The 18,591-nt window shown below is 41.5% G+C and overlaps 1 protein-coding gene across 1 annotated transcript in view; it reads left to right on the top strand.

Annotated features, from left to right (window-relative positions):
• LOC145396228 (cytochrome P450 2L1-like) overlaps positions 1–18,591 on the top strand; it is a 54,628-nt gene that overhangs the window by 2,170 nt on the left and 33,867 nt on the right. The window contains exon 2 of the mRNA XM_080269661.1: positions 1–9. This exon is cut by the window's left edge and continues 125 nt beyond it. Within this exon, the coding sequence (XP_080125787.1) occupies positions 1–9 (9 nt within the window). The remainder of the gene's footprint in view (positions 10–18,591) is intronic.

Here is an 18,591-nt window from a genome sequence, read left to right as displayed (position 1 = left end):
ACAATTTAGGTAAGGAGAGAAACCAAACCTTTATCTTCCTTTTTTACGGTGATGTCCTTTTTCATAACAAGTACCGCGTGGTTTGTATATTGCACTCGTCAATCTTGTGTCTTGCAAGGACGGCTCATAATGTACTTTTACGTCCTTTTAAGTTACTAGGATTGATTATTTACATTGAACACCTTAGTTCACATAGTTCAGAGGCAGAATAAGAGAATACTATGGCTCTAAATCCTTTCACAAATGGACTTCTTCGTGACTAGCACCATATTCTTGTGTCAAACTGTTACAACTCAGGATTAAAACTGGAAACATGACGATTTCAGTCTTAGTAAGAGGAAAAAAGAGTGTAGTTGTTTTCTGGAAGATTTAGTCATTTGTGCAATGAAATGAAGTAAATAGATACAGAAATAAAGAATAAATAAATAAAAGACACTATAAAACAAGAACAGTGTTTTGGGAAGTACAAAATGATGCAGGGCGAATACTGGTAGCACTGACTAAGCCGTCCCTGCAACACACAAGTATTGGGTTGCGTTGTACATGGACCATCCTGAGCAGTTTCAAGCAAAGTCTCTGTTAACTCCATCAACCCGGCTATGAAGGGAAGATCGAATTTTTACTGATTCCAAATCTTTTCCTTCTTCGAAAATTACTGAGTGAGTATGAGAACATCCATTTCATATTCCTGTCAACATCCAGAGATTAAATGAGGATCGGAGTGAGTCCCAGGCGTCTGAAAGTGTCAACTCCTCTTCCAATCTCGCGATACAAGGAAGCCGAGATCTCTCTTCCTTTCAGGTCGTCTAGTCCGGGTTAAGGTTCGGATTCCAGGTAAAAAAAAGACTTCATGGCACATCTTTCTTCATGGTTGTTTACTTATTTTAAGAATAACAGTTTATATTAATGAGTTACAGGAGAGTGTTAAGGTAAAAGTGGTGAATACACTCGATGAGACTCAGAGCCACAATGCTTATCTCACCGTAACTTAGGCTTTTGAAAGTGTGATGACTTATCCACTATAGCCCTGTTATACAAGGCTACCTCATGAAGGTTATGCAGTTACCTCCCCTTGGTGTTATCCTCCTACCTCTCCCACGTGTTACCTTCCTACCTCCCCTATGTGTTACCCTTCTACCTCTCCTATGTGTTACCCTCCTACCTCCCCTATGTGTTACCCTCCTACCTCCCCTATGTGTTACCCTCCTACCTCCCCTACGTGTTACCCTCCTACCTCCCTTACGTGTTACCTCCCCTACGTGTTACCCTCCTATCTCCCCTTCATGTTATTTCCCCAACGTGTTACCCAAGGTTCATTTTACATACCAACTCACGGAGGGTGGATGAACACCTAAGTCGAGTGGCGCCAGCTACCCACACTATGATCCCAACCCTGACACTGTCAGGCAGGCAGCCATCTCTCTCCTTTACCCTTCGTACGCCAGGTGAAAAAAACATAACCCAGAACGCCATGTACGGTCTTAAAAGACACCAACGTAATTTTTGGATTTCTGCCATATGCACAAAGTTACAAATGTTAAATTTTGTACATATGTTGCTCAGAAAACGACACATGTAGCCAATCCATCATGTGACTCTTTTGTGTTCTATTTTTGTGTTTTGTGTGTTTTTTAATGAAAGTATTTTATTTTTTATTTTCTCCAGAATTATTGAAAGTTGGCACATGTAATGAATAACCTATCTATCTAGCTATCTATTGTCAGATTCCTTAATCCCGTAAGGGGTGGCCACAAACAAATCGGCTCCATGTTGCCCTCTCCCCCGCCATTTCACTGCCCTGCTCCCGGCTCACAGCCCCGCTCTCCCATATACCTCTCTACTCCAACCCTCCTTCTCATCCTTCGCCTCCCCCTCCACTCACATGCACTCTTCTCGTTAGTCTCTCGCTCTACATCCTATCTATATGGCCAAGCCTACATCAGTGCATTTCTCCTAATTCTTTATATCACATCCATATCCACAGACAACACTCCTTCACTTCCTCATTTGTCAGTCTGTCTCTCCATGTGATCCCACATACTCCTCTAAAGTAACTCATTTCTACTGCACACACTTTTGACTTGTGTTCCCCCAACAAAGTCCAAGCTTCACTTCCATATGTCAGAGCTGATATCACAGTGCCGTCATGAAGCGACTTTTTTACTTCCATCCTCACTTTCCTGTAACTTATCATTGCTTTCAAAGAACCAGCAACCTTTCTTCCTTATTGTACCCTCTCAAGCACTTCACCCTTTAAACTTCCATCCTTACTCACTACACTAACCAAGGAGTGTACAGTCAGCGACTTCATTTCTCTTGAAGACCAAAACTTTACTCTTCTCTAGATTCACCTTTAGATTTCATACACACTCTCCCAGACTCATCTGCCAAGCCTTGCAGGTTCCCTTCGTCTTCACTTAACAACACAATATCATCTACAAACAACGGTACAGGGAGTTTCCAAACACTGCCCTCTCTCATTAGGGCCACTCCAACATCCACTGCCCTACCTTGTATCTCTTTTATAATCTCATACATGTACAGACTGAACAACCATGGAGACATGACACATCCCTTTTTCAGTCTTTCGCATAAAATCTCACTCAGTTCACTGCACATACGCACTGCATCCTTAACAACCTCATACATACTTTTCACGGGGAACTCCCATTTACTCCAAAAATTATGTTCTTAATACTTTCCACATTCCTTGTCTATCCACCCTGTCATATGCTTTCTCTAAATCAATGAAGGTCGCATATAGCTTCTTTTGCTTCTCTAGAAACCTTTCCACTAAAGACCTAAAAATTAATATGTGATCTACACAACTTCTTCCCTTCCTAAATCATCCCTGCTCTTCTCCAAATATTTCCTCTGTTATTTCCCTAACTCAGTCAAGAAGTGTCCTACCATATACTTTCCCTATTACACGAAGACAAATGCCTCTATGATACCCACACACTTCTTTTTCGCCTTTTCCTTTGTGCAGGGGAATAATTATACCTGATTTCCAATCCCAAGGGACTCTACCCTCCTCCCAGGCCAGTCTACACATCTTCCACATCCATTCTACTGCTATCTCTCCCCCATGCTTCAGCATTTCACAACACACTTCAACAATTCCTGGTGCTTTCCCCATTTTGACTTTCTTCATTATTTCCACAAGTTCCATCCTTCTGATTTCTTCCTTTCTTCTTTCACCCCTCCTTCTCCCAGCCATTCTCCAGCACCTTATACCCATATTACTTTCATTCTCTAAGTTGAACAGTTTCTTAAAGTGTTCACTACATATCCTCACTAATTCTCCCTTCTCCACTAGCAATCTACTATATTTCTCTTTCACTCCCTGACTAACTTCTTTATCACCTTGTCTAACTCTCTTTACCTCTTTCCAGAACATTTTCTTACATTCCCTTCACTTTACACTCAAATTCCTTCCAAATTTCTCATCCACGCTCTTCTTTCTCTCTCTCATTAATCTTTTCACCTATCTCTTCCGTTTCTCAACTTCCTCCACTCCCCTGTTTCTCATCCACTCACTATATGCTTTCTTCTTTAGTGCCACAGCCTGTCCCACATTTTCATTCCACCATGCTGTTCCTTGCACCCCTTTTTGTCTTTTCTTCACCCCACACACCACCTCACATGCTGCACTGATTTCTTCTGTGAATATCTTGCACACACCTTCCATGTCCCCCATCTGCTCCGAATTATGTTTACCTAATTATTCCTCCTTTGCTGTCATATATTCTTCCATTTTCCATCCTCTTGCAACTTTCCTACTCCCCTTGTTTGCACTAGCTCCTCCTCTCTTTCCATTTCATTTGAACCTTGACTTTCACCATCACCAAGTAGTAGTCAGAAAGCCCACTCCTCCAACCTCTGTATGCTCTTGCATCCATTACACAGCTTCTCATTCTATCATCCACACATACGTAATCAGTCATCGCCTTCCATTCATTCAGTTCACCACCCACCCTTCTAATCACCCGCCACATATCCCTATGGATCATTTTGTGTCTAAGAGGGTATTGGCTGTCACCAACCCTTCCCTGCACAAACGTCCACTAGAGCACTGCCATTCTTAGCTACTTCTGCAAGCACACCCCCTCACCAACTACTCCATCCACGTTTACATTCCCTACTTTTCCGTTTATATATAAAAAACTCTCTCATTCCTTTCAAACATTTCCATGCACACTTCCACATTTCTCCAGAACTCATCTTTCACTCTACTTGCATGATCTTGCACTGGCACATACACACACACAGTCTCCCACATTTGTAGTCCAACTTTTAATCTTCCCACACAATCCTTCTGCAAAACTGATCCGTACTCTCTTATATTCTCCTTTCATCTCTTGCACACAGCAATACACAGTCCTTCTTTAGCCTTCTCATTCTCACTTACTCCTGCACGTATACCTCATCCATACTCCTATTCTCTCACATTTTCACCTTCTATTTAGTCTCGGTTCTTCCACATACATTCAATTTTGCATCCTCAAGCACCTGGACAGTCTGTCTCTTTCACCTCATCATTCACACCCCTTACAATCCATACTCTGTTCTGTGTTCGGTCCTTGGTCGTCACCTGTTTGTTAGTCCTGGTCCGAGGCTTCTTGTTCGTATTTTTAGTTAGTTGTTTTCCGGGTATGGGCACTAATCCTCTGCCAACCCACTTGCTGTCACGTAGGGAACACGTGTCTGTTGGTCATAAGGTTAGAGCCCAGCATTGTCAATGAATAATGAGGCATACATTTTTAGGTTATATCATTCTTATTCATTTATCATACTTTTAACAAAATAAATAAATGTATTACCAGTTATAATACTATAGAATAAAAGGCAACAATATGAAAATAAAATGACACAAAAAATTTGGTTGAATCTATGTTCAGAAAGTAAGATTGACATTCATGTTCAGAAAACCCCTGAATGATTTACAAATCATGTAAACATAAACATAAATAAGACTGATATATTTATAACCAGATAACCCCTGAACGATTTTAACATTAGGTAAATCACTGCAGGTGTCATTATCAGTATCAGAAATGGGAGGATCTTCTACGACTCTCCCCTTCTGACCATACAGCATCTCAATATTCAGTGACATGGACAATAAAACCTGGAAAAAAAATAAAAGTTACGGATGCTTGGTGGGGGTACCATACCACCCTCAAATGAAGTTTGCGCCCTCCTAACTCTTGAACTATAAGAGTCTTTCCACTCAAGTGCTGTGTGCTTATACACTGGCCAACGACACACAAAGTCATTGTTCGACAGATCCTTAAAATAATAAGTGGCTAAATGGCATCATTTTAAAAATGTGTAGGGGTTAATCTGATCCGACATGGCGTACGAGGGGTTAACTTCGATCGGAGGATGGTGGATGGTGGATTGCAAGAGAAAGAAAGGTTCCCCTACATTCCACTGGGTTCACGTCCAGGTGAGCCTCTAACAACAACCTGAACAGTACCAGTAGCAAAAACAACTACGGCACCACCACCACCAACAACAACAACTAGAAAGCACTCAGAGAGAGCATACCTTTACCAATTTATTGCCATTAAAAAGGATCCTGATCTGGATCCATGAAGATATTGTGTGGAATATGTAGGATCCGGATCCTCCCCCAAATTTTAGCAATTCTTTCTTGGCTCATGGCCATTGAGAACTTTTGGAGATATTGTGTCAACAGAGAAACAAACAGACAAAGATGAATAAATAACCTCTTTCAACTTTGTTGCCGGAGGTAACAACCACAGCAACAACAGTGCAGAGTATATCATAAATTTCCCTTCTAATCCATGGCGTGTAGGCTACATCACGCTGACAGTGTAGGCTACGTCACGCTGACAACATATTGGCCACTGTCATCTCAGAGGCAACGTGACGGAGACTCATCTATGGGCAGAACTAAAGCGACTAAACCTCTGCCAGCTTAAGGATGGGTAGTCAACAAGGATGAAAATTAAGTAAAATATCTATCTCTCTATCTATATACCTAGGCTGCTTCCCCCAAGGAAAAGGGAGGTAGCCGAGACAGGACGATACACTCCCCATTTACTCATCCATTCAAACACATTCATTCGCATCTTAGCCCCAAAGGGGAGAACGGAGAGATCCTCACCGCACCACACCGCACAAGGGTCAACTGCGCAATGCAATCAGTGACATCCGCAGCAGGGCCCGACAGCAGAGCTGGTTTACCCCTGCCACATCATAACAGACTCATCCCCTTACCTGCACCTGACCTGACTAGCTGATCAGACCAAATGCGGGAGAATATCCCCTCAGGGCTGCGTCATCACTTATTCATTCACAGTTTCTCTCCATTTATTTCTGTCACGCACAGCCACTCTTCCTTGCTCAACAGACATCCCTCTCGCATCTAGCGCTTTCTTCACATTGTCCATCCATCCTATTCGTGGTCTTCCTCTCAGCCTTACACCTCTCACATCAGATGTAGTTATCTTTTTCACCAGTCGCTCATTATCCATTCTCTCCATATGCCCAAACCATCGCAACACCCTCTGCTCAACTCTACCAGCCATCTCCCGAACAACTCCAGTTCTCCTTCGCACTTCATCATTTCTCACTCGATTCATACGCGTCACTCCACACATATTCCTCAGACACCTCATCTCCATTACATTCAAACTTTTCCTCTCTGCTACACCCATATTCCATGTTTCAGCCCCATATAACGCAGTCGGTACCACAACACCCTCATACAGCCTTCTCTTTACATCCATTCTAAGCGAAAGACATCTAAACACTTTTTTCATTCCTCCCAGCACCTTTCCTACTTCATTTATTCTAAACTTCACTTCTGCATCTATTCTTCCATCCACAACAACATGTGACCCTAGGTATTTAAAACACTCTACCTCCTCAAGCAACTCGCCATTCAAAACTATATTCATCCCCCTACCATCTACCAACCTCGTACACTTCATCACTTTACTCTTATTCTTATTTACTTTCAATTTCCTCCTCTCACACACCCTTCCAAATTCCTCTACCAACTGTCTCAATCTCTCCTCTGAATCAGCCACCAGTGCAGTATCATCTGCAAACAGCAGCTGCTTCAGATTCCACTCTCCACCATCAACATTTACCAGACTCAGACCTCCACCTAAAACTCTTGCATTCACCTCCCTTACAACACCATCCATGTAAATATTAAACACCCAAGGCGACATCACACATCCCTGTCGCAGCCCCACTCTCACGGGAAACCAATCACTAACAGCATTTCCCACTCTTACACACGCTCTACTATTTACATAAAAACTTTTCACCCCTTTTTAGTAACCTACCATCAAGTCCATACAATCTTAAAACAGTCCACAAAGCCTCCCTATCAATTCTATCATACCCTTTCTCTAAATCCATAAATGCCCAAAACACATCCTTGCCTTTCGCTAAATGCTTTTCACACACTTGTCTCACCGCAGACACCTGATCCACGCATCCCCTCCCTCTCCTAAAACCACACTGCTCATCACCAATAACTCCCTCAGTACCCTCTCTCTCATAATTAACACTCTACCATACACCTTACCTAGAACACTGAACAGACTTATACCCCTAAAGCTAGTACATTCATACTTATCACCCTTGCCTTTATACAACGGAACCACACAAGCACTTGCCCAGTCAATTGGCACCATACCTTTCACAAAGCACACATTCAACAATCTTACTAACCAGTAAAATATAATAATGTAAAATAAAGTAAGTTGAATACATTAAAATAATATACTAAACAAAGAAAGTAAAATAAAGTAAAATAAAGTAAATTAAATATGGTAAGTTAAAGTAAAATATAGTAAAATGGTGGAATATTACTAGAGTTACAGTGACTCGACTGTATATGGCCCGTTTTATCATCGGTTAAGGAAGCTACCTAACGCCGTTCCTAACCGATTTATTTTGTTTCTTACACCTTACTACCCTTTTCCATGATATACAAAGCCTTCTAATATCGCGGTACTCTGCATAAATAACATACAAAATGATATTAGCTGGCCACATCCAAAAATATATCGCTAAGAAAAAGGTCTTAGGGAACATCCTTAAGCAGCGATAATATGGGACTAAATCTACCATTCCTTCAGACCAGGGTTCGGTTCTACGTGGGGGTGGACATTTAACCCATTATCTCCCAGAGTTCCTGTGTGAGGGATTGTACAGGATGGGTGCTAAAGGTACTGCCCTTCGCCTATCGGTTCATAGTCACAAAGCTAATAGGTCGTTACCCCTGGGTTCCCTTCTATATTAACTTTTGAGCATGCCCAGTTCCGTCCTATACTGAGGACACTGGGCGTCAATGGGTTAAGATGGTGCAGAGTGAGTTATGTCTGCTCAAGTGTTCCCACATGTTCACGATGAGAAAAAGGCAGAGTATAAGAGAGAAGTGGAGGAACGATTGGGCAACTATGAATTGGAGCAGATGGGGGACGTGGAAGGTGTGTGCAGGATATTTACAGAAGAAATATGTGCAGCATGTGATGTGGTGTGTGGAAGGAAGAGAAGACGGAGGGGGGTGCAAGGAACAGCGTGGTGGACTGAAGAGGTGAGACAGGCTGTGGCGCAAAAGAAGAAAGCATACAATGAATGGATGAGAAATAGGGGCGTGGAAGAAGTTGAGAGGCGGAAGATTTATATGTAGAAAGAAAGAGAGAGGTGAAAAGATCAGTAAGAGAGAGTAAGAAGAGAGTGGATGAGGAATTTGGAAGGAATTTGAGTGTAAAGTGGAGGGACTGTAAGAAAATGTTCTGGAAAGAGGTGAAAAGAGTAAGACAGGGTGGAAGTCAGGTTAGCAGGGGAGTGAAAGATAAAAATGGTAGATTAATAGTGGAGAAGGGAGAAATAGAGAGCAGAAGGAGAGAACACTTTAAGGAATTGTTGAACATCCAGGATGGAAGTAATGCGAGTATAAGTGGCTGGGGAATGGCTGGGAGAAGGAGGGAGGTGAGAAGACAGGAAGAAATCAGTAGGATAGAAGTTGTGGAAGCAATGAAGAAAGTTAAATTGGGGAAAGCCCCAGGAATTGATGGAGTGTGTGGTGAAATGCTGAAGCATGGGGGAGAGATAGTAGTAGAATGGATGTGGAAGATGTGCAGATTGGCCTGGGAGGAAGATAGAGTCCCGGAGGATTGGAAGTCAGGTATAATTATTCCCTTGTACAAAGGAAAAGGGGAAAAAGAAGTGTGTGGTAATCAGAAGGGCATTTGTCTTCTTAGTATAATAGGAAAAGTGTATGGTAGGATACTTATTGACAGAGTTAAAGAAAGAACAGAGGAGATAGTTGGAGAAGAACAGGGAGGCTTTAGGAAGGGAAGAGGTTGTGTAGATCAGATATTTATTCTTAGATCTTTAGTGGAAAAGTTCTAGAGAAGGGAAAGAAGTTGTATGTGGCTTTCATGGATTTGGAGAAAGCATATGACAGGGTGGATAGACAAGGATTGTGGAAAGTATTAAGAATATATGGAGTAGATGGGAAGTTCTTCAATGCTGTGAAGAGTATGTATGATGGTGCTAAGGCTGCAGTGCGTGTGGATGGTGAACTAAGTGAATTTTTCTCTTTGAAGGTTGGGTTGAAACAGGGATGTGTCATGTCTCCATGGTTGTTCAATCTGTACATGGATAGGGTAATAAGAGGTTCAAGGTAAGGTAGTGGATGTTGGAGTGGCCCTGGTGAGAGAGGATAGTGTTTGGAAACTCCCTGTACTGGTGTTTGGAGATGATACTGTGTTGTTGAGTGAAGACAAAGGGGAGTTGCAAGGCTTGGTGGATGAGTTTGGGAGAGTGTGTAAGAAACGGAATCTAAAGGTGAATGTAGGGAAGAGTAAAGTGATGGTCTTTGAGAGAGGTGAAGTCAGTGAATGTACAGAGAGGTTGGATGGTGAGGAATTGGAAAATGTGAGTACGTTTAAGTACTTGGGTAGTGTGATGAGTAAGGATGGAGGTTTGGAGGGTACAGCAGGGAAGAAAGGTTGCTGGTTCTTTGAGAGCAGTGATAAGAAACAGGGAAGTGAGCATGGAAGTGAAAGAGTTACTACATGACAGTATTGTGATACCAACTCTAACGTATGGAAGTGAAGCTTGGACATTGTTGGAAGAGCACAAGTCAAGAGTGAGAGCAGTGGAAATGAGTTATTTAAGAGAAGCCTGTGGAGTCACATGGAGAGACAGGCTGACGAATGAGGATATAAAGGAGCGTTGTGGTGTGGATGTGGATGTGATAGGAAGTGTTATGAGGAACACACTGAGGTGGTTTGGCCATGTGGAAAGGATGGAGGGTGAAAGACTGACGAAGTGTATGTGAGTGAGATGGAGGGGAGAAGAGAGAGGGGGAGGCCGAGGATGAGACGGAGGGATGGGGTGGAGAGGTATATTGGAGATGGGGGTGTGAGTTGGGAGCAGGGCAGTGAAATGGCGGGGGACAGGGCTACGTGGTGGCGTTTTGTTTGTGGCCACCCCAAACGGGATTGAGGTGTCTGGCAATAAATATATATATATATATATATATATATATATATATATATATATATATATATATATATATATATTTATTTATGTCTATATATCTATATCTATATCTATATCTATCTATCTATCTATCTATCTATCTATCTATATCTATATATCTATCTATCTATATATATATATATATATATATATATATATATATATATATATATATATAAGGTAATCAGAAAAAAATCGTCTCCTCTTCGCCTTGTCTTCTGCCATCGGCTGCCCTTCCTTCAACTCAAACACCCATTTCTCATATACCTTCACTCCATCCCGTCATCTCTTCCTTGATCTCTTCCTCCTCCTTTCTCCTTCCACTTCACTCACATAACCTCAAGTCAGTCTGTCATTCTTCTTCCTCTCCACAAGGCCAAAGCATTTCAAAATATCTTTCTTGTCCATGGAGGTATAATAAGAGTGGAGGCGGCAATCAGGCGTGCGGCTCAGTAGGGAAGGAAGCCAGCTTGGGCTGGTCGCCACCATATTGGTAGGGGGTAGTGTGTGTGCTCCAGACCGCCACTACACCCAATTAAAAGCATTTAATATTTATATTGCATTACGAACGAATAAAGGAAGCCATTTTTCTATCTATCTATCTATTGCCAGACGCCTCAATCCCATACTGGGTGGCCACAAACAAATCGCCTCCACGTCGCCCTGTCCCCCGCCATTTCACTGCCCTGCTCCCAACTCACACACCCCTCTCTCACATACCTCTCTACTCCATCCCTCCATCTCATCCTTGGCCTCCCTCTCTGTGTCTCCCCTCCACCTCACTCACATACACTCTCCTCGTCAGTCTCTGACTCTCCATCCTCTCCAAATGGCCAAACCACCTCAGTGTGTTTCTCTGAACGCTTCCTATCACATCCATATCCACACCACAACGTTCCTTCACATCCTTATTTGTCAATTTGTCTCAGCATGTGACTCCACAGGCTCCTCTCAAATAACTCATTGCACTGCTCTCACTCTTGACTTGCATCCATCCAACAACGTCCAAGCTTCACTTCCATACGTTAGAGTTGGTATCACAATACTGTCATGTAGTAACTTTTTCACTTCCATGCTCACTTCCCTGTTTCTTATCACTGCTTTCAAGAAACCAGCAACCTTTCTTCCTTGCTGTACCCTTTCAAGTATTTCACCCTCCAAACATACATCCTTACTCATCACACTACCCAAGTGTTTAAACGTATATTTTCCATTTCCTCATCCATTTTTGGTATATAAGTATATTTTTATTGATACAGTTTAACTTTCGGACTGAATGTTACATGATTTATGAATTCATCCGTTCATTCACTGCTGTTCATTGCATCATCAATTTACTCTGTATACTGTACATTACTTACAGGCATGGAGGTTTCCCTCCATGTTTATAGGCCACTAAACAGAATCAGTTAATTATGGGTCTGACGAGTTTTGCAACTTTTCTTCTGTTGTTTTCCTGCATAGGAATACTTTACATGAAGATAAATTTCACAGATTGCATTGATAAACAAAGGAAAATCATGGCTTAATGGATCTGTGTCAGTCATATGAGGAAGGAGCTCAGAAAAAAAAAAAAAAAAAAAAAAAACCTAATCAATGCACACTGAAAAAATGTTTGCTTACTGTAGGTAACTACTTTGTCGTCGGGGTTAGGAGCAACAGATATAAGTGCCCTTTACAGTAGATCACTATAATGTAATTATTCACACTATGACTTGCCTATGAACTGTGATTCGGATATATGATTTTTTGTTATCCTCTTGTCCACAATCAAAAGCGGCCCAGTGACGAGGCGCGGTCAGAAGCTTCTGACCTCCCTCCTCACTACCTCTACTTTCACTAACCTTATCTAGTTAGTTGCCTATTCTAAGTGCGTTGCCGCAGTAAGGAAGCTTCGCCATGTTTACTTTTTTTTGCCTATTAGCCACTGAGGCCAATTGTCATTAAGGAAAACATATGTACATACTGTATGTATTAATACATGTATGTACACATATATGCACATACATACACCCATACACACATAATATACTTTCACACATACATGCACACACACACACACACACACACACACACACACACATATATATATATATATATGACCGCAGCTCTAGACTTGGAGCGTGGAAATCGCACCGTAATAGGAAGAGGATCACAAGGCAGAACACAAGCATCGTGCCAAAGTTAGGGTCTTTATTTGCTGACGTTTCGGAAAATATTTATTCCATCTTTAGAGAACAATCTGCAATCGAGAAATATACACAGTTAAGATTTTTATATGTTATAACGATCAAAACAAGACTAAAAACATGATAGTACAAAAACGAAGTCCATTATAATACTGTGTTCGTAAACCAATTATTAATAAAAACTAAAATGAATAGGGTAGGAGTAAGAGACCCAAATGTATCTGTAAAACAGAAAGTGCAGTACTGTAAAAAACTTAACTAATGTGGAAAACAAAATAGTTCACAGGAAGCCATGACACTAATCGAAGGGATAAAACGATATTTGTACAAAGCCTCCATAATGGGTAGGTTCGTGTCATTGCTGCTACCACCAAGAACTGTGAAGTGGGAATGAGAGAAAGGATGGTCGTGTTGTTGTGAGTGATCCCTTATTGCTGAGTGTTGTGGATTGGTGATTAACCCGCCAGTTCGAACTGAACGACCTAAGTGTTCGTGGATTCGTGTCTTTAGGTGTCCTATTGTTTAACCTATATATGCAGCCCTACAGCTGGCACACGTGAAGAGGTAAACAACGGATGCTTGTGTGGCAGAATGGTGTCTTTTACCTTGAAAATACTCTGGATATTTTTTGGGGTTTTAAACACTTGTGGGAAATGTTCAGCTACAAGTTTTTTAAGTTTGTTCCTCAGTGTGAAGCTAAGGGGTCCCGTGTATGTTATGAGAAAGTATATAATGTTTCTCGGAACAGTAATGACTTGGACCTCTGAAGCCGTAAAGAATTTATTAATGGTCTGATTATGGCGTCTGGCAATAGATAGATAGATAGACTTATTAATGTACAGACGTCGGAATAAGTTCGTTTCCTTTTCCGCGGACTAAGGTGTTTGTAACAATGCTCGACGGAGAGGAATCCACTCCTCGTCCCTTCCTCAGTCCCACACACCCACCCAACCCTCCCACTTTTCTCTCCGACTCCATAACCCCACCAGGTACGCTCCAAACTCTCGTTCACAGCCAGCTAGGGGTTTCTGTACTTCAAGCACCTCACTAATTACGTGGAGTCCGAACAACTAATAAAGGAATAGTATAGTATATATCATAAACCAAGTTAGGAAAAGGTTTACTACACTGTGTGTGTGTGTGTGTGTGTGTGAGTGAGTGAGAGAGAGAGAGAGAGAGAGAGAGAGAGAGAGAGAGAGAGAGAGAGAGAAATCTGCTGTGATTAAATGTTGCGGTAGTAGACGCCTCATTTACAGAGAGAAAGAGAGAGAGAGAGAGGGAAGACAGAGAGAAATCTGCTGTGATTAAATGTTGCGGTAGTAGACACCTCTTTTACACACACACACACACACACACACACACACACACACAGAGTTAAAAGACAGTGAGTGATAGGCGGAGAGGGAGAGCGAGTGGAAAAATGAGAAATTAGAGGACTGTTACGGAGAAAATAAGAAGGGGAGAGGCAATGAGAGAAGAACGAGAGCTAAGAGACAGAGAGTAAGAAGAAGAGACAGTGAAAGGTGAAGTGAGATACAAGCAGTGTGAAAGGAAAGAGAAAAGGGAGATGTGAATAGAAAGGCCGGGAGACAGGGAAGTAGAGACAAAAGGTGAGTCAGCTGAGAGAAAATGGGAATGGAGCAAACATAGAAATGGGGATAACAAAAAGAGAAAGTGGGAAAGAGAGCTACGGAATGGAATACTTAGAAAGATAATGTGAAAAATTAGATAAGGAGGCAAGGTAACAGGGAGGAGGAAGAAAGTGTGTTATTCTGGCAAGGACGCAGGGAAAGAACGAAGCAGGATAAAACGAAAGCATTGAGGCTGAGTAGAACGAATGTAGCATTCAAGTAAAAAGGGAGGGAGAGAAACAGAGAAATTAGAGAAATTCGCAGAAAGAAAGTAGAGACTAAGGGTGGGAAGAAAATATATTAATTTTTAAGGCAAGAAAGAGGAGGGGGGATGTTAAGAAGGGAAAGGGGAGGGAGAGGGAGGGAGGGAGGGAACGACAGTGGGAAGAGCGGAATGAAAGAAGAGATTTCGGGTGACAGGGAGAGACGGAGAGAGGAGAGAGAAAAAGAGCATGCAGTTATTACTGGTGGAAGAAAGCAGTGAAGGAAATGGATTTAGTACAAGTAAAGAAATACTGAGAGAGTAATGGAGAAAAAAAGATAAGACATCTGACTTGAAAAAAGTAAGACAAAGTTGTGACACAGGGAGGAAAAAAAGATGAGTGAGGTAAGCAGGGAGTGATATAGGGGGAGAGAGACGAAGGAAAGGAAAGAGAGAGGGAGGAAGGTAGGGACTGAGCAGATAGCTGTAAAAAAGGGTGAAGGAGAGAAAAGGAAACTGGGGATGAGACAAAGGATCCAGAGAGAGAGAGAGAGAGAGAGAGAGAGAGAGAGAGAGAGAGGGGGCAGTACACAGACAGGCACAGACAGATAGGTCGACAGATATTCAGAAAGTTTGCGTTTGTGAGTGTGTGTGTGTGTGTGTGTGTGTGTGTGTGTGTGTGTGTGTGTGTGTGTGTGTGTGTGTGTGTGCGTGCGCGTGTGCTTCAGTTTCTTCTCTCACTTTTTTATCAGTATTTCTCCTGATTGTTCTTACCATTCCAAGTCTCTCTCCCTCTCTCTCTATTGCAGTATTCTCTGTCCCATCCTTTCCATCTGACTTTTCTTTCCACCTCTCTTTCTCTTCTCCATCTGACATAATTTTACATTCTCTCTCTCTCTCTCTCTCTCTCTCTCTCTCTCTCTCTCTCTCTCTCTCTCTCTCGGAATAAAGAGATTGTTCTCACAGTCTATATCTCCTTAATACGGCCACTTCCTGAGTTGCTGTGGAATTTTGGTTGCTTGAAAAAGACATACGTCGACTTAAAAAGAGTTCAGGAGACTAAGGTATCAGGTTCGCCTGAGGGCTGTGGGACTTTAGTAGAAACTCGTAGACTACGAGGTCAGCTCATTAAAGTGTTTAATATCTGAATTGGTTTCACAATCATTACATAGAAAGTTGCTTACTCTTAACACGGACTCGGCACACAATCATGGTTGGAAGCTGTAAATGAAAAAAATATACCAGTAGAATTACGTGAACACTTTTTCACGTGCAAGATCTGCTCCACATGGAACTGACTCAACATGGACGTTGTTAACACTACAGTAAATAAGTTTAAGGGATTCATTGGCAGGATCATAAACTAGAATAAATGTGAATTGGATATGCATTCCCAGGCAAACAAGAAGTATCTCCACGGTATGGACTGGATAGTCATTAACATCCTAACTTTTCCTTGTACCTCCTGTGTGTGTGTGTGTGTGTGTGTGTGTGTGTGTGTGTGTAAAAAAGGTGTCTACTACCGCAACATTTAATCACAGCAGATTTCTCTCTCTCCCCCCCCCTCTCTCTCTCTCTCTCTCTCTCAGTATAGTAAACCTTTTCCTAACTTGGTTTATGATATATATACTGTGCTATTCTTTCATTAGTTGTTCGGACTACACGTAATTAGTGAGGTGCTTGAAGTACAGAAACCCCTAGCTGGCTGTAAGCGAGAGTATGGAGGGTACAGGGTGGGGTTATGGGGTCGGACAGAAAAGTGGGGGGGTTGGGTTGGAGTGTGGGACTATAAGGAAGGGACGAGGAGGGGATAGCTCTCCATCGAGCAGTGTTACAAACACCTTACTCCATGGAAAAGGAAACGAACTTATTCCGACGTCTTGTACGTTTCGGTGAATCTTTTGGGGAAACGATTTTTAAACAACAAATCTTTAAGAATATTAAGTTCCTTATCAAGGAGAAAATAATTCCAGCATAACTCATGTGTTCTATGGGTGGGATTGCTGACTAGATTCACCTTTATAGCTCAATGGGAGGAATGAGTAAAATTTCATGCATAATCCAGTGATGGTTGGCTTCCTGTATCAGGTAGTTTCAAAACAATTGTCCCTACGGAAAATATTTATATCTAAAAATGCTAAACTGTTATTACTTTCTAGGTCACAGGTGAACTTGATGTTGCCATGCTGAAAATTCAAATAACTAAGAAACAACGGGACATGATCAGTAGATCTAAAAACCAAAAAGGTGTCATCAACATAACGACGACAAAACCAGGGTTTAAAATCAGTAGGACACTCAGGCAGCCAACGCTCTTCGTGGTAGCACAGGAAAGCATTGGCTAGTGTCGGTCCTAAAGGTGATCCCATGGCAACACCATCACATTGTTTATATGCTTTATTGTCAAATAAAAATATGCCGTCCTTAGTTGTCAGTTCCAGAAGTTTCTTAAACTGACTGGAGTCAAATCCATTACTGTTATGAGTACTGGAGAATAAACGATCCAAACAAATGTTGATAGTTTCAGCAACAGGAATGTTCGTAAATAGAGACTTGATATCGAAACTGTCCATAACACAGTCACCGAAGGATTTATTTATCAGCTCTTTAGTAAAACTAAAAGAATCCTTCACAGTATACTCATTGGTGGTAATGTGTGATAGCAATGGAGCAAGAAATTTTGATAAGCTGTAATTACACGTACCAATAGCAAAAAGGATGGGACGTAAAGGGACACCCCCTTTATGAATCTTAGGAAGACCATAACGTATGCCAGGTTTTGAACCACTTACATACAGTTGTGAAAAAAACAGAGTCACTAATGATGCTCTTACTGTTTAGTGTGCTTTTATCTTCACACCTGAGTATTACTGTGAATAAGTCTTCCATTAACGGCACAAATTTTGTACGATCACCTAAAATATCTAACATCTTCTGCAAATAAGAAGCTTTGTTTAATAGTACCACATCATTGCCTTTGTCCGGTTTTGTAATAATAACATTTTTGTTTATTCTCCAGTACTCATAACAGTAATGGATTTGACTCCAGTCAGTTTAAGAAACTTCTGGAACTGACAACTAAGGACGGCATATTTTTATTTGACAATAAAGCATATAAACAATGTGATGGTGTTGCCATGGGATCACCTTTAGGATCTACACTAGCCAATGCTTTCCTGTGCTACCACGAAGAGCGTTGGCTGCCTGAGTGTCCTACTGATTTTAAACCCTGGTTTTGTCGTCGTTATGTTGATGACACCTTTTTGGTTTTTAGATCTACTGATCATGTCCCGTTGTTTCTTAGTTATTTGAATTTTCAGCATGGCAACATCAAGTTCACCTGTGACCTAGAAAGTAATAACAATTTAGCATTTTTAGATATAAATACTCTCCGTAGGGACAATAGTTTTGAAACTACCTTATACAAGACGCAAACTTTCACTGGATTATGCATGAAATTTTACTCATTCCTCCCATTGAGCTATAAAGGTGAATCTAGTCAGCACTCTTAACCATAGAGCATATGAGTTATGCTCGAATTATTTTCTCCTTGATAAGGAACTTAATTTTCTTAAAGTTTTCTTGTTTAAAAATCGTTTCCCCAGAAGAGTCACCGAAACGTACATTGGTAAGACCCTTAATAAATTCTTTACGGCTTCAAAGGTCCAAGTCATTACTGTTCCGAAAAACATTTTATACTTTCCCATATCACACGGGACCCCTTAGCTTCACACTGAGGAACAAGCTTTAAAAACTTCCAGCTGAACATTTCCGACATCTGTCACATAGAGTTCTGTTTAAAACCCCAAAAACTATCCAGAGTATTTTCAAGGAAAAAGACACCATTCCCTCAAACTTACAAGCATCCGTTGTTTACCTCTTCACGTGTGCCAGTTGTAGGGCGGCATACATAGGTAAAACAAAAAGACACCTAAAGACACGAATCCATGAACACATAGGTCGTTCAGTTCGAACAGGCGAGTTAATCACCAATCCACAACACTCAGCAATAAGGGACCACTCA

This window comes from Coenobita brevimanus, chromosome 35 (genome assembly GCF_032717465.1).
Source record: "Coenobita brevimanus isolate Jiangsu-jjx chromosome 35, ASM3271746v2, whole genome shotgun sequence".
Classification (NCBI taxonomy): Eukaryota; Metazoa; Arthropoda; class Malacostraca; order Decapoda; family Coenobitidae; genus Coenobita; species Coenobita brevimanus.
Note: the sequence above shows the minus strand (reverse complement) of the source record. Positions and strands in the feature narration are given on the sequence as shown.